Source organism: Pseudoliparis swirei, chromosome 11 (assembly GCF_029220125.1).
Source record: "Pseudoliparis swirei isolate HS2019 ecotype Mariana Trench chromosome 11, NWPU_hadal_v1, whole genome shotgun sequence".
Lineage (NCBI taxonomy): Eukaryota > Metazoa > Chordata > Actinopteri > Perciformes > Liparidae > Pseudoliparis > Pseudoliparis swirei.
In genome coordinates, this window is record NC_079398.1 from 13,614,166 (window position 1) to 13,629,843 (window position 15,678).

General features: G+C 41.0%; 1 protein-coding gene across 12 annotated transcripts in view; it reads left to right on the top strand.

Moving 5' to 3' along the window:
- Positions 1-1,831: 1,831 nt before the first annotated feature.
- Positions 1,832-15,678, top strand: part of LOC130201715 (elastin-like) — a 71,466-nt gene continuing 57,619 nt past the window's right edge. For 4 of the 12 annotated variants that reach the window (XM_056426810.1, XM_056426814.1, XM_056426818.1 and 1 more), the window contains exons 1-3: positions 1,832-2,264; positions 2,429-2,458; positions 2,636-2,734. In XM_056426810.1, coding sequence (XP_056282785.1) covers positions 2,255-2,264; positions 2,429-2,458; positions 2,636-2,734 — 139 coding nt within the window. In that variant the 5' untranslated portion in view covers positions 1,832-2,254. Of the gene's footprint in view, positions 2,265-2,428; positions 2,459-2,635; positions 2,735-5,282; positions 5,362-15,678 lie in introns of those variants that run through there. The other 8 variants (XM_056426817.1, XM_056426820.1, XM_056426806.1 and 5 more) reach the window with 5 other exon arrangements.

The window sequence follows — 15,678 nt, forward strand, 5'->3', positions numbered from 1 at the left end:
TAGCAGTGCCACTGTCACTGATGGTGCAGTATCACATCAAGATGTTTTAGAGTCGGTCATCATATATCGATGAAGGGATGGAGAATTAAAGACTTATGTATTCGGCCATTAGATATGACTTGGCTCATATCTTGGTTTAAAAGTGTTTACTAAATTCTCCACTTGCATTTCACTCAGCTGTTGATATACATGGACATAACAGGTTAAGACATGTTCTCCTCGAAGTAGCCACAGACTGTGACCTGACCAGATGCAGCAAGATTAACGCAGACTCATACCAACTAAATTACGTGGTAAGTAACTGTAATTGTTTTTCATCGTAGTTTAGAATGAACCTCGCTACTTTATTACTTTTCCCCCCCTTCTTTTTATTACTTTATTACTTATTATTACTGTATTACTTTATTTCTTTTTATAATTGTTTTACTTTTTATTAATTCTTTCTTTTTTAATTTTCATTACTTTTTTACTTTTTCTTTATCGTACTTCATTATTTTGTATTACTTTATTACCTAAAAAAACGTTTTTCTTCTTTTTATTACTTTTTATTATATTCTGGGCTGATTGATCCAATAACAGGGATTTTGATCCAATTACAGTGATATTGATCCAGTTATAGAGCGTATTCACTCACGTGACCACAACAACCTTTGGCGGCCATGTTGGGGTCCCACCACGGCATTGTTTGCTTGTTTGTATGCCGCTCTTCCCGTAGAAATGACCATTATATCCTGAAGGAGACACGATTTCAGTTCAAAGCGGTGTGCCTTGTGATTATGGTACTGCGCCTCATTGTTGGATGTGGGACTAATGATTCAGAATATGGGTTTATCAGCTCAACAAGACGGGCTATTACTTCAACATGTCATGCATCTACTTCGGCTTCACTCGGCGTCTGAGCGTTAGGACTGTTCTGTTGATACATCGGGTTGTGGGCACGTTTCCATTGACACTCTCTCGTCAATAATCTCTTTTTGCTTTTTTCGCCGAGCGAAAATCAATGTTTCGCTTACGCAAAAGGAACTGTGGATGGAAACTTGGGAGGAAGCCATGAACATGGCAACTCCGTCGGGCGATGTCTGCCTTTACTCTGTGATTCATTTCAAGGTAAAATAAAACACTGGCTCCATGGGAACAGCACTCAGCACGGCCAGCCAGGCACTGCTGGTCCTGAAGGAGCTGGAAGCGGCTTCATCAGACACTCGTCCTGGAGGCGGAGCTGTGCGACTACGGATCATATATGAACCCAGACACGGGGCGCTTGATGTTCCGACATTTGTGGTATTTCCACAACAAGTATAACGCAGAAATAGTTGTTAATGTCCCATGGTCGATAGCGGAAATGAAAACTGTTTTACAGGAATGTGACCAGGCTATGTGCTGGTAACTAGGGGTAACTAGCGAATTAACCACAAAGTGTTGAGCGAGTAAAATCAGGTAAAAAAGCGTTGCAAATATTCAATTCCAACCGCTGAAATCTTTCTTTGGTAATGCAGAAGGACCTGAGGTTGCTGGGCTCTCGCATAATCAAACAGCGGACACGATAGCCAGGTCAACTTCTTCTGACATTTAATAAGTGGGACCCCAAGATGGCGCGATTGAGATTCTGACGTCACGTGAATACGCTCTATAGCTGCAGGCTTTCAGGCCTATTCAACTAGCGGCCCGCGGGCCGGATACGGCCCGTTTGAATTTAACTACGGCCCGCAAGACTGCCTGCAAATCAGTATAGCTTGGTAAGAAAAAATAAAACTGACGGACACGCCTCTTTTATACATTGAGCCATCTAACCCAGAGCCATTGAGTGTCACTGTTGCCTCAACCAAACCTGTACATGCTGTAATATCACTATTATGATCTCTTAAGTATAAATACTTAACATTGTGCTTTACTCTTTACTTTGATCTTGATAAAATATAGCACAACCAACAACAACAAAACATTATTTTCTTCCGTGTCTTGAAGATGAAAAATGTCCTGAATGCAGGTTTGAAGGAGAAAGTCAGAACTAAACTGGTTTAGCAACTCTTTAGTGTTTCTGTCTTTTGTCTTTGTTCATATGTTACAACAATAGAGATGACCAACTCAGACATTGTTGTTCTGAGTCTGTTTGGGTTAAGTTAAGTTACGCCTTTCATTGTTCAGATTTATAGTTTGATTTCAAAGAAGCGTTACCTAACTCAACTTCAGTAATATAAAACCAGCCCAGTTCAAGGCTCGCCACTGCCAGTGATCGCGCTCGCTCTCTCTCGACATGAACCTTTGTGAGTATCACCGTTCTTTGACAATACTTATAGTCATTTGAAAGTACTGATACTTTTATTAATATAGGTTTTCTTATAAAAAAAATAGGTAATGATATGCCAAATATCATTGATTTAGTAAAATAACTGGAAAGGTTTATCTCGATGTTTATCTTGTGTTTCAGTGACGGCTGCAGCCTGGGTAGTGGGAGCAAGTAAGACTTAGTACAGCCTTCATCAACTGTGTTTACTTTTTCAACTGATTTAAACAGACGTTAATGTAAAGTGCCGTTTACATGCAAAATGTATCATGCATGATCCTGTTAAAGTGGCCTGACAAATAATAATACCATGAACAACAAAGCTCTCTCTGCTGTGTTGCCCATGTGCAGTAGTTGCTGTTGCCCTGGCTCCTGCTGTGGGAGCAGAGGCTGATGGCTCCATTGGCACGGACATGACGGCAATCGCTGTAGGAAGGGTGGAGGCAGCAGGTAAAACACATTATTTGAACTTTCTCACAAAAGACCAGGGGCGGCTTGTCCATAAGGGCGATTGGGGCGATCGAGGCACTGCCTCGGGGGAAAAGAAAAAAGAATAAAAAAGTCGCATTCTACCACTCGAGGTCTGATCTGCCTCTGTATGTCATTGTCCAATCAGCTAACAGTCATTCAGTCAGCCTAAAGTCGTGCTTCAAATGGCCCCGCCCCATCTGGGGCGACTTTGGACGAAATGAAAATCGCCCCAGACCTCTCCCATTGACTCCAATGTTAAACCCATTTTTTTCACAAAACAGAGCTCTCAATGCATTCTCTATGGCTTCCGGGAGGACTCGCCCCTCCAGGTCTTGTCATCAGTAATCGACGTAAAAGCGTATCAGTACGTCATACAGCTTCGACAGAGGCGTATTCAGTCGAGATGGCCGGTGCTCAGGGCAACAGCAGCGATTCAATTCTTTCTTTGAAAGAGACTCCTTTCGGTCGGCGTAACAATGAAGACACATTGGCAACAATAGAAGTAGGACCTCCTCGAGCAGTTAGGACCTCCTAGAGCAGTTAGGACCTAGAGCAGCGGTCGCCAACACGTCGATCTTGATCGACCGGTCGATCTCGGAGACGTTCACTGTCACTCCAAAATAAAATGAAAATAAAATCAGAAACACATTGTTCCTCATTCTCGAACATTTTCTAAAGTCTCTTCTGAAACGTTTTCTTCCTGACGATCGACGTCAGAAAAGATCTCCGCCTGATTTTAATGAACGCCTGTAAGCGGGTTCTCTGACAGTCGTGTTGTCAGCTGTGCTCCTGAAAGAGGAACGTACCACTACAGGTGAGGCGCAGGGGAAATGCAGAAAGACCTTTATTGATAACTTCACATATTACACAAGACATAAAACTAAGTCATCAATAAATAAATGATGAGATGCCTGTACCTTAGTGTAAATGTTTACGTTTCGGCATTAACAAGTTGCGCCTGCGCATGCGCGACAGCCGAGATTCTTGGCGATTTACCAGTTCTTACCTCCGTGAGTTGGGCTTTTCTGCTGTTGCCCTTCAAAACAAAAGCTCAACATTTAGCTTTTTTCTTGTCTGGTGGAGCAATCTGGTTTACTTGAAAGTGATTGCAATTGTATTTCTTCTTTATTTGAAAAAGCACAGATGCAGGAGTCAAAAATGGGGATCTCATATTTATTATTATGATAATTATTTAAATCTTATTGAAAAAAATCACCAAATCAAAGACCAGGAGCTGGATTACTGACAGACAGCTCACAGACTGCCTCAGACTGTGTCTGCTTATGAACTAACTACAAGCTCACAGACAGAGTTCAGCCACAGCCGTCACACTGACTGGAGTCACATGACTTGATGGCATTGTGACGAAGAACACATAGACAGCTGTCTGAAGGTCTGTGGTTTTGGGTTAATCATTATCAAAAAAATTGCCCCCCCCCTGAGAATTTTTTCAGGAGCCGCCACTGCAAAAGACACAACATTAACAGGGTGTTACACTCTCACACGTCGGAACATCTAACGCCCTCGTGTTTGTGTTCATAACATCACCCGTAGGCTCACACAGTTCGGTGACTTTCACCGACTCTGGATGAAAGACTGCAGCTTCCAGCGAGACTAGAGTAGCAGCAGTCAAGACGCTGAGATAAGCCCCGCCCCTCTAAGGCGGGAATGAAGCGAATGGCGCTCATGTGATTGGTCGATAATGAAGGCGACATTTGATTGGCTACAGATAGTTCTATGTTTAAAAAAACGCGAGATTTATAGTTGAGCCATGGCAGAGGAGTCTCAAAAATACGTGCACATGTTTGTAGCGTTCCATAAACACATGCAGTGCGATCCACAAATAAATACATATAAATCCACAAACCAAGAGTTAAATCCACATAGAAATGCATAAATATGTTTATAATTTTTATTTTCCCTTTATAGAAATCTTAATTTATTTCCGTGTGTATTGAAATGTATTTGTGAATCGTTCTGCGTGCATTTGTAAATTGAATATATTTGTGAATATTCGTGTTTGCATTTGTGAGTCTCTCTCTGTGCATTTGAAACTAGAACGGGCACTCGGTAGAGCGCATACCTTCGCATATCACAAGATTGGGCATTGAATTATGAACATGTTGGCATTAGTTGCATGCGAAGGTAATTATTGAGACTGATCTGACCCCATAATGTTTTGCCGTCTGCTTACTCGCGTATGTCATGCATACCAATGCTCGCCTGGTGGCGCTGTCCTCACCGTGAACATAACAATACATACCATTCAGTTGATGAACTCACACTTATATTTTATTGAATATTTATTAAATAACTATTCTCAAAGGCTTTTTAATGGATGCTCATTTTAAATATTTAAAACAAATCTCACGTACCCCCATTTGCAAACCACTGAGTTAGAGGATCATTCACCATCTGTAAATAATTGTTATTTGAGTTTCACTTTTTGTTCTTCGATTACACACGTTTTAAGTGCAATACAAATTATTCCTTGGCTTAATAGAGGAAGTATAAGATACCCTCTGTTTTCCTCTTGTGTCCAGATTGGAAAGGTGCGCCTTTTCTCCAGACACTAAAGACACAAGTGGAAGACATGGATCCTTTGGGTGAGCATCTGTTCCTTTGGCCATAATATATTTAATCTAAAGGACCGATTCTTTAACTCGTGTGGTTTCCGAATGAACAAATACTGATGATTGTAACCATATGGCACAAGTCGTTGATCAGACCAGCTGTTTATCTTGTGTTTCAGTGAAGGCCTCGGTCATAGGAGCGGGAGCACGTGAGACTTTGTTTACTTTTTCAACTGAACTTAACACACCATGTTTACATGCTACACCTGTATCGTGAATGATCTCACGTTATCTTGAAGTGGCCAAACGAATCGCAACACAGATTCCTCTGCTGTGCTGTTGCCCATATGCAGTAGGTGCTGTTGTCCTGGCTCCTGCTGCTCTGGCAGGAGTGGCAGCAGGAGGTGTGGTGGCTGCTTTGCAGGCAGCAGGTAAAATACATGATTTGAACTTTCTCAAACTCAACTGGAATAAATCTGAAATACTCATCATCGGCCCTAACTCAGCCCAGACCTTCTCTCTCAACATGGCTCCATGTCCCTCAGTCCGTTACAGTACCCTCCCACCACAATGTCCCTTGGACAAACAAACAAAGTCTCTCAGGTGGACAGGGGCCCTGCGGTTCCTCTGAGGCAGCCGTCTGCCCTGAGGAGAAGTAAAAGGGGACGCTGGAACCAAGGCATGGGAAGGGAAGGGAGGGAGTCTCTGAAGGGACGGCCGAGAGGCCGGGGTCATTGGGAAGGTTTAGGGGGGTAGTTCTAGAGTCCAAGGTTCCTCGTGTCCCAAGCTTGTGTCCCGGTGGAATGCCTGTCTCTGTGCAGGGCGACTTTCCTTCCTCCCGGTGGCAACTGGACCCTTTACACCACCTCTCCAAGTCTCTCCAGTACTCGACAGGGTCACACCCATTCACTATCGGTAGCTAGGGTGATTGACAGGTTTCACAGGTACACAGAGGTCATGAGACCTTCATTGACCTCCTGAACTCAGTCATTGCCATAACAAATCTTATCTAGAACAACTTATTCCTGTAAACACAATAGCACAATATCCGTTACAGTATGTTCAGAACTCTGCCGCTCGACTGCTCACCTCCACCCGCCGCTATGAACATATCAGCCCGGTCCTACACAACCTTCACAGGATCCAAGTCAAATACAGGATGGACTTTCAAATATTACTCATCACTTACAAAGCCCTAAACAACCTGGCCCCTCCCTACCTTTCAGATCTCCTCTCGGACATGACTCATTCCGCATAGCTTCTCCAGTTGTTTGTTTGTTTGTTTTGTTTGCTCCTTGTCTTTCTATTTAGTCTGTTCTGTTTGTCTCTGCCCTATGTAAAGCATCTTTGAGTGTAAAGAAAAGCGCTATATTAATACAAAGTAATATTATTATTGTTATTTCGATCTTGTGATTTAAATTTTTTATTAATCTCATAATCTAACATGAAAAAGTTATCCTGCTTTTCTCTCAGAGATTTCCCACCGAATCAAAGAGCTGTTTTTAATTCTATATTTTATAAAGTATAATCTTGCTCTATAGCTGCAGGTGGTCTGTCAGGAACCACGGCAGATAGGGATGGGAATCGAGAACCGGTTCTGTTTTACAATGGTCATTTGACGGGGCTCCTCTTGTTCTGGGGGCTGTCGGCTTCACCTCAGCTGGGATAGCAGCTGCGTGGATGATGTGGACTCCTATCCTTTACCGGGAGCTGCTGTTCTCACCGGGAGCATCGTGGCTGGTTTGCATGCAATGGGTAAGCAGTGTTAATTGTTTTTATTAATTTGAATCGTGTGGTTTTAACTGTTGTATCACAATGGTCATTTTGCATTGTCATAATATAAATGTTTAGATTTGGGCTGTATGATATCAAGGTGTTTTCTGTCTGTACACAGTAACTTTTGCAGTGTTAAAATAACACTTAAAGAGTTCAATTTAACACTATTGCTGAGTATTTGGTCCCAATCGGAGTTAAATTAACTCTTGCCCAAGTGTTGAAGTTTTAGAGTTAAATTGACTCTAAATAGAGTAAAAATGTAACACTACCTATCACTGTATAGTGTTAATCAAATGTAACACTCAGCCAGTGAACATATGGTCCCATATCTTTAGAGTGTTAAAGTAACACAGAACAGTGTTAACATTTCAGAGTTAACGCAACTCTGGTAAGAGTTCTTATTCTATTACAAGTGTCAATCAAAAATGAACACGATAACATTATCACTATGTTCACTGTTAGATGTCATTTAGCTGACGCTTTTATCCAAAGCAACTTACAATCATGTGACATTCATACACCGTAGACACAGATACAGGGAGCAACTCAGGTTGAGTTTCTTACTCAAGGACACATCGACTAAGGCGGGATGAAACCACCAACCCCCTGATTGAAAGTCAGACCTGCTGACCACTGACCCACAGTGGCTCTTTAATGCTCGGTAGATAGGGACCATATCTTTACTGGCTTAGTGTTAATGGACTCTTTAATTCTACTGTGTAGCCCCAGAATCCTGACGTCATATTCTTGTTGCAGGTACATCTTGTACGGCAGATGCCAATAGGGATGCAGCCGATGTCGGAGCAGGAGATGGAGAAACTGTGTTAGGACTGGCTACAATTATTTGAAATTCATGAAGGACAAATTTCAATTTTAAAGCAATTTTCTCCTCCAACTTTGGCCAATTAGAAGGTAATTGTAAATTACACCATGCAGCATCTCTGACAACTTACATATTTTGGTCAATAAATATGTGTACCTTCAGTGGGTCTTCTGTGTTCTTCATCAGGTCTTGTGGTGGCAAATGTACCTTACCAGCTGTTGAGTCTCTTTATTGTATTGGAACCTCTTGCTTAAGAAAATGGCAGACAACAGAAATGCCAGATTGAACGTGGTCATAAGAAAATGTCCACATAAATACGTATTACTTAACAACAGTTACTACTTTAGTATACTTAACAACAGTTACTACTTTAGTATACTTGACAACAGTTACTACTTTATTACTGAACAAAGAGTATTACGCAGCTGCTGCAGGACCCATGAGTCACCTAATGCAGCTAATGATGCACAATAACAGCTTGTCTACCAGTTCACTAAGATAAGACTATATAATGCAAATAAGAATATAAAATTGTGATTAAATTCCACCAAAAGGAACTGTGTAAATTAATGGAAGTGTTTACAGATTAATTTACCTTTTTAAAGATGAAGTAGCATTTCTCTTTTTCTGGCCACAGTTAAGTGTGGTCTGTAAAACCAAAACACGGAGCTGGAAGATGCTATGAAGCTTGTACAATGAGGAACCTTATAGTTCACACGCAGTACTTGATCCATTGTTATGAAAGCTGCTTTGCGGTAACAGCAACAAACAAGTTTATTTAATATTGAAAAAATTCACGGTATGGCATGTCGAAAAATGTCATTAAAGCCCCATTATGTAGTTTTTCCCTTTTAGCGCCCCCTTCAGTTTTTGAGGTATTTAACGTTTACTTCAGTGTCGTAAATACCCAGTTACGATAGATGCAGCCTCGCATAAACTTGTATTGAGTTGGGATCATGTGTTGTCCTGTATTATAATTATTATAATTATTATTATTGTTATTATTTGTACGTGTCACGGGTTATAAAAGGTGACGAGGGGGAGGTGACGCAAGGTTTTTTTGTTTGGAGCGCTGACAGGCGCTCCAAACATGCTGATGGAAATGTCACTCTTGCCTGTCTTCAAAACTTGAGAGCCCTGCTATCACGAAGACTGCGGAACACTGAACTGGGCCCAGCACCTACCGGACTAGGGTGAAGTAGCCGGATTGAACGCGCCGCCACGTTTCCGCCTGGTCGGTCAGCTGTTTGCCGGCTTTTGGGGGGAGGGTGTGTGTGTGCGTGCAGTCATTTACTTTTGTTTTGGGCGACTGCAAAGACTTTGGGGACTGTCGGGATCCGGGGATTATACTTCGTATTGAGTGGGTTTGATTGTTTGTAGTGTATGTGTTCATTTTGGGGGCTTGCAGATGCATTGAATTTGATACTGTGTTTTTCTTTTACGACCATTTGAGCAGAGAGAGTTAACACCAGAATTCGCAGATCCGCCCATTCACTTTTTTTTTTTAGCGTATTGTACCTTTTCCCCTTGATTGAGTTGCTAAGGGCGAATTGTTACAACATAACCAAAAGAATGACAACATTTAGTTTAGATGAAATACCGATCGCGTTTTCAGCCTATATACGTTGTTTTCTAAATGTTTGAATGTGGAGTACGTGTGATCGAATACAAAATTGTTGACAACACCAAAAAGCTACATAAAAAAGCTACCCTTATACTGTCGCTGCGAGCATGGAGTGGCACTATATTACATTGCGTAATCACTGCCAGAAAGCAGGTCGAAGTACATCCACCCCGGAGCGGGCGGCTCCAGAATCCTACATAGCGGAGTTATTTCCCCACAGACCCCCGATGGCAATAGCGGAGGCGCAAATCGCCATATTAAAAGTCATTGTAGCGGCACAATTTTTTTCAAGCTGTTATTTTAAGGTACAATTGTTACATAGTGTTGCTTTAAGTCAGAAACACTCATAGATTTGTATCCATTTATTGCAACAAATGGAAATGCAGTTATAACCCATCTCTCTTTTTCCTCTGTTGTGGCTGGATTTCTTCCTTTTTGGTCCATTCTGACTAATCTCTTAACCTGATGCATATAAACTTGTATCTCTCTCCTATCTGACTGCTGGTGAGACGCCACAGGATACTCACCCTCTGGACCTCAGTAATCAAACACCCACAGGACACAGAGAGTTTGGATCAGAGTTCACTTCACGTAAATTTATTTGTAATCAACAGTTTCACAAATAAACCTGGTCTGGGTATTAAAGACAACGACCTCCCTCCACATCTGTCTTTCCCAAGCCCCGAACAAACACAGTGACATATTATTTATACATCAGCCTCAATGCAGGTGCCGCCTCCGTCCACTCCCTCATTACATATTAGTTCTCGTCACTCAGAGTGACCTCAGTGTGACCTCAGTGTGACCTCTGTCCCAGTCCAGGCCGGTTACTTTAAGGAATGTGGAGGTTTCTTGCTGACGTCTCCCCCTCGTTACTTCTCTTATCGTGATTGTGTCTGAGCCTCCTGGTCCTCGCTCTGCAGTCTCCTCTCTACCGGTTAAGACTGGAGCAGCACAAGGCCGCTGGGTCTATCTCTGTCTGGCGTTGTTGACCCTCGTCTGAGGGAGAGAGCTGTGTGCACCCTCTCAATCATCTTTGTAGATGTAATTTAAGCCTAATATAACACAATGGAAAAGTTTAATACACCCTATGTATATACAGTATGTTGTGGAAACACCCAATTTGAAACATTTTAACCACCACACCTCTCTCCGTGTATCTAGTTTGATTATTAGTCCCTGATCCAATGGTGGTGTTAATAATTATATTGATATTAATAACTATATTGATATTAATAATTGTATCGATATAAATTATTTAGTTTTCATACTTGCTAATCGCTACTCATGCTCTTGGGAGAACAGCTATATGTGTCTTATTTTTAGGGCTGTGAAACGATTAAAATTTTTAATCGGGTTAATCACAGGTTTTTGTGGATTAATCATGATTAATCACATATTACCGATATTCTCGGTATATTTTGTGAGAACATAGAGATTTATGACAAAAGACGGATATATTCATTTATACATTCTTCTATACAATGGTGCTGCAACTCAGCAGTTATTTAGCAGTTTTCTTCCATATGGAACATTAATACATCTTCATCCTAAACAGAATGTTTAACCCTCCTGTTGCCTTTCGGGTCAATTTGACCCCATTCAATGTTTAATGTCGGTGTTCTTTAAGTCAATTTGACCCCAGGCTGTTTTTCACTGTGTCAAACTTATAAGAAATATCAACTTTTTTATATATTTAATGGGCTATTTAGGTAGTCAACAAATAAACATAAAGTACCTCACACTTAAACTTGGGAAACAATATTAATTCTAATAATTTTCTGGAGGTTTTAATTGCTGGGGTCAAATTGACCCCGAGGGTAAAATATGTTAGTAAATGTAAAGGTAACAGGAGGGTATACCTCTTCCACTCCACTGAGGATGCCGGCGTCCTTAAGACCCTCCCCTTCCCTTTAAACGGCTTGCTCACGCAGACCACGTCAATAAACATGGGCATGTTTGGTATCCCAGCATTCAACATATCCTCATCTTTGCAAAGAACATATACATTTTCTTTTATTTCGTAATAATTTTTCACAAGAGGAGCCCTAACACACAATGTCTAAAGTCGCGATAAATGCAGCAAGTCGGGTCTTGCAACATTTCGACGGAGAAAACGTACAGAATACACTTTCTAAGTAGATGTATTAGCGGAGGTATTAGCGGAAGTACTAGCGGAAGTTAGCAAAGAGCTAGCGGAATCAGAATAGGTAAAAAGTTTTACAAAAAAACTTTTTTGGTGCGCTGTCTTCCTGACAGTAACGTGTTGAAGCCAGGAGACCGCGCTGTCTTTGCCCGGCCATGAACACGGTGATTTGCTCCGTTTTGTTTGACTACATTTTATGCGTAACAGTTAGGGGTGCTCGTGACTTTTCATGCGCGAAGACCGCATCTGAACTCTGCGGCAACCGCGATCGACATATTGAGCACCCTGCATTAAAACATTGGTGCAAGTGACTTTTTTCGTCCCGATGTGCGCACACGCCGCATCCGAGCTCTGCGGCACGCGACGGGATCGAGTCATGTTAACGTGACACGTAGAGACAGAATGACACGCTGCTGGAGAGACGACCAACAACAGACGGATTGAAGCTCATTCTGCGCATGCGTTAAATGCGTTAAAAAAAATAACGAAGTTAAACCTGTAATTTAATTAACTGAGTTAACGCGTTATTTTTCACAGCACTACTTATTTTACATTGCTTATCTTCTATTTATATTACAATCAATTTATTACCACACTATTTAATACATATTTTATGTACTTTTTATTTTTTTAATTATTATTTTCATAATTAACTTTTTTACAGCAAACAGGAACATTTTCTGAACTGCGATAAAACTCTTATTTCTAAACCTAAAAAACATTTAAGGACATGTAAACGTTCACAAAAGCCTCGAGCATCTCCTAATGTAGACACCTTTAGGATCAGAGTTATGCCAGAAAGAGAGCCTCGTCGATCTCCAGACCCCATGAGCGCAGAGTTTTTAGGGCCCTGGTGTCAGAGCTGGCTGCGCTGTGAGCTCATGTGGCACATGTTTGTCTATGCCCTATGTAAAGCATCTTTGAGTGCATAGAAAAGCGCTATATTAATACAAAGTCATATTATTATTGTTATTTCGTTTAAAAAAAAAAAATGTATCTTGTGATTTTCATTTTTTATTAATCTCATAATCTAACATGAAAAAGTTGTCCTGCTTTTCTCTCATAGATTTCCCACCGAATCAAAGAGCTGTTTTTAATTCTATATTTTATAAAGTGTAATCTTGCTCTATAGCTGCAGGTGGTCTGTCAGGAACCACGGCAGCTGTGGCGGCCACTGGAGGAGCATTTGCGGGATGGATCACGTGGGGCATCGCCTAGGAGGAACAAAAAGCATGAAATACTTTTACTTTTAACAAATGTAGAAGGCAATAGCTAATTAAATCAGTCTGTTACCCAAGGAGCACTTTTGTCATCTCAGACAACTGAAATGTTTTGTTCAATAAATTGATATAACCTGTCAAACATTCTGGTTCAGTCTATTTTTTGTAAATATTTAAATGTCTCATGATCTCCACCTGAAGCAGGTTTCTGCTTTTCTCTTATAGATGTCCCACCGTATCAAACAGCTGTTTTGTATTCTATACATTCAAAACAATAAAACAAACTAAAAGAATAAAAGCTTAATTGACATGAGAACTTGGCAACAGTTACATCAACAACCTGTTATTATGAGAACAGGATTTGGCACAAAATAACATTCAAACTTGAGTTACGGGATGTTTCGATATAACCCGACGCAGAAACATCAGAATCAACTCAAGAATGAGGCTGCAATCTTTTTCAGGCCTTTTCTGATCGCACATTTTCATTCAACGCTTGTTTTGTCTCCTCACTGGAATGTGAGTCATCACACTGGTGTGACATGGGACTAACGGTAGTGTCAGAAAAACATTTCTAAACATATTAAATACTATTTCATTAATTTATTCTAGGTAATAAAGTGTTTTAATCCAATATTTTGCTATTAAGTTTTGCATTCATGAATTGGGCCTGAGCCATGAAATGATCATACAGATGGGATTTTAACTTGAACAATTTATTTTATTGGATTCTTCAGTGATTTCCTAATTTCAAGATTGATTTATAAACAATATAAGCAAATGTGCATATGATGGTTTATAAAATATTACAAGATTATTAATGTATTTATCTTACACTATTCATCAATGTTTCATCTGGTTTGCTCATACATGAGTCCCACATGCTGGTGGCTCTGTGAGGCTGTTAAGCACCTTCGAGCTAAATGATGACGTCAGCATGCTCACGGGCTCAGCGTGTAAATAATGCTGACACGCTGATGTTTAGCCAGTATAATGTTGATCATGTTCATTATTTTAATGAAGCGTAACAGCCTGCTAATATTAGCTTAGCATCACGAAACACAAACAGCTGAGGCTGATGGGTATTTAGTTTTGCAGATGATTAGTCATCAACCAAAGTATTGCGCAATACTCTTCAATCAAATATCACCTCAGACCACATCAACCAAACATCACTGTTCTCCTGAGAACCACGTAATCCTCCTACAGTTTTATACAGACACATATTTCCACTAAATCTATAACAGCTTGATGCTCATCACTGTATATGTTTCTGAAAACACAAAATGAGCTGTCAATGACAGCCTGTCATTGTTACCCCTATAAAACATAAAGAGTCCTTGAACTGAGGAAGCGTTGCTGCAGGTCATAACTTCAATAAATAATGAAAATACCATCCTCTACTAGTGATGCTTTAGTATTACAGCAAGGTGTTTTAGAGTCATCACAATTTAAATGAGACACTGGAGATTTGAAGAAGTGTGTTGTGGCAGCTGTCTCCAATTTGGCCTCGGCTGCTGGTGATTGGCAATCAGTCAGCAGCCGAGGCCGCCCTCATAAAAGCTCTCAGTTGAGAGTGGAGGAGGAGGTGAGCAGAGGCGTAGTCTGCTCGGTGTTGTGTGGAACACAATAAAAACAAGGGAACCTTGTGGTGCGTGGCTGATTCTTGGTGCTTTTGGGGGAAACCCACGGGTAACGGCGCGAGAGCTGCTACATGTGTATTTAGTAGTGGTGGTGAGATGAAGCCTCATGAGGCATCAAACCACTTCAGCCAATTGGTTCGAGAAAGGGTTCATTTCTCGAAGCTTCATGTGCTCACGACACCACCTACTGGCCAAGTGTATAATCACAGGCAGCTGTATCTGAACCACATAATGTGATGCATTGAATGTGTGTGTGTCTGTTATGGCTGTTGGGAATGACTATGAATTTCAAAAATGTATGACCAAATCATTTCTGTACATACATTATCACATATGTGCATAATACAATGTTTTTTGAATGTATTCTGTGTGTAAATGTTCCCAAAATGGTAGTAGCCTATCATATGATATGGCAGGTTGTGTAATAATGTTATGTCACTTTAGGAAAATGGCATGGGCTTAAGCAGGCAGAGGACAGTGAACGTGTGTGTGTGTAACTAGGAAGAGGGGACTGACTATGCTTGTGTAACTTGGACAGTGATGTACAGGACAAGGGACATTTTATTCATTTTTATTCAGAAATAACAGTTTCTCAACAGTTCCATCTTATCACCTATCCTTCTCCTCACTCTCCTAACTCTCCAAACTATCTCTCTAAACTCTCTAAACTCTCAACCAACAACCCACATGTTGAATGGAGCCTGAGGGGTTTATATTGCTGTCAAACCTCCCGGCAATATCTGAACCACTTCCTGAAGCAGTCACGTGGTACAGCCGGGCAGCGAGGCTTCGGACGTCATCATTTTTGGCTCCTCCCCTAAATGAAGCAAGCCTCGATACGCGCTTCGAGGAAACGCCCCCTCCATACTCGACACACGCTTCGAAGCGTCGGCACATCTCGTAACAACACTAGTTACCTTCGCATTGAAAATGCCGGAAGGTTATGTTTTGATCGCCGTGTATTTATTTATTTATTTATTTGTATGCGTGTTATTCGCAAATCTCAAAAAGTATTGAACCGAATCGCATGAAATTTGGTGGGATGATTGTTTATTATCCGGGGACCAGTTGATTAGATTTTGGGATCGATTGGGTCAAAGGTCATGAACAGGTCAAAA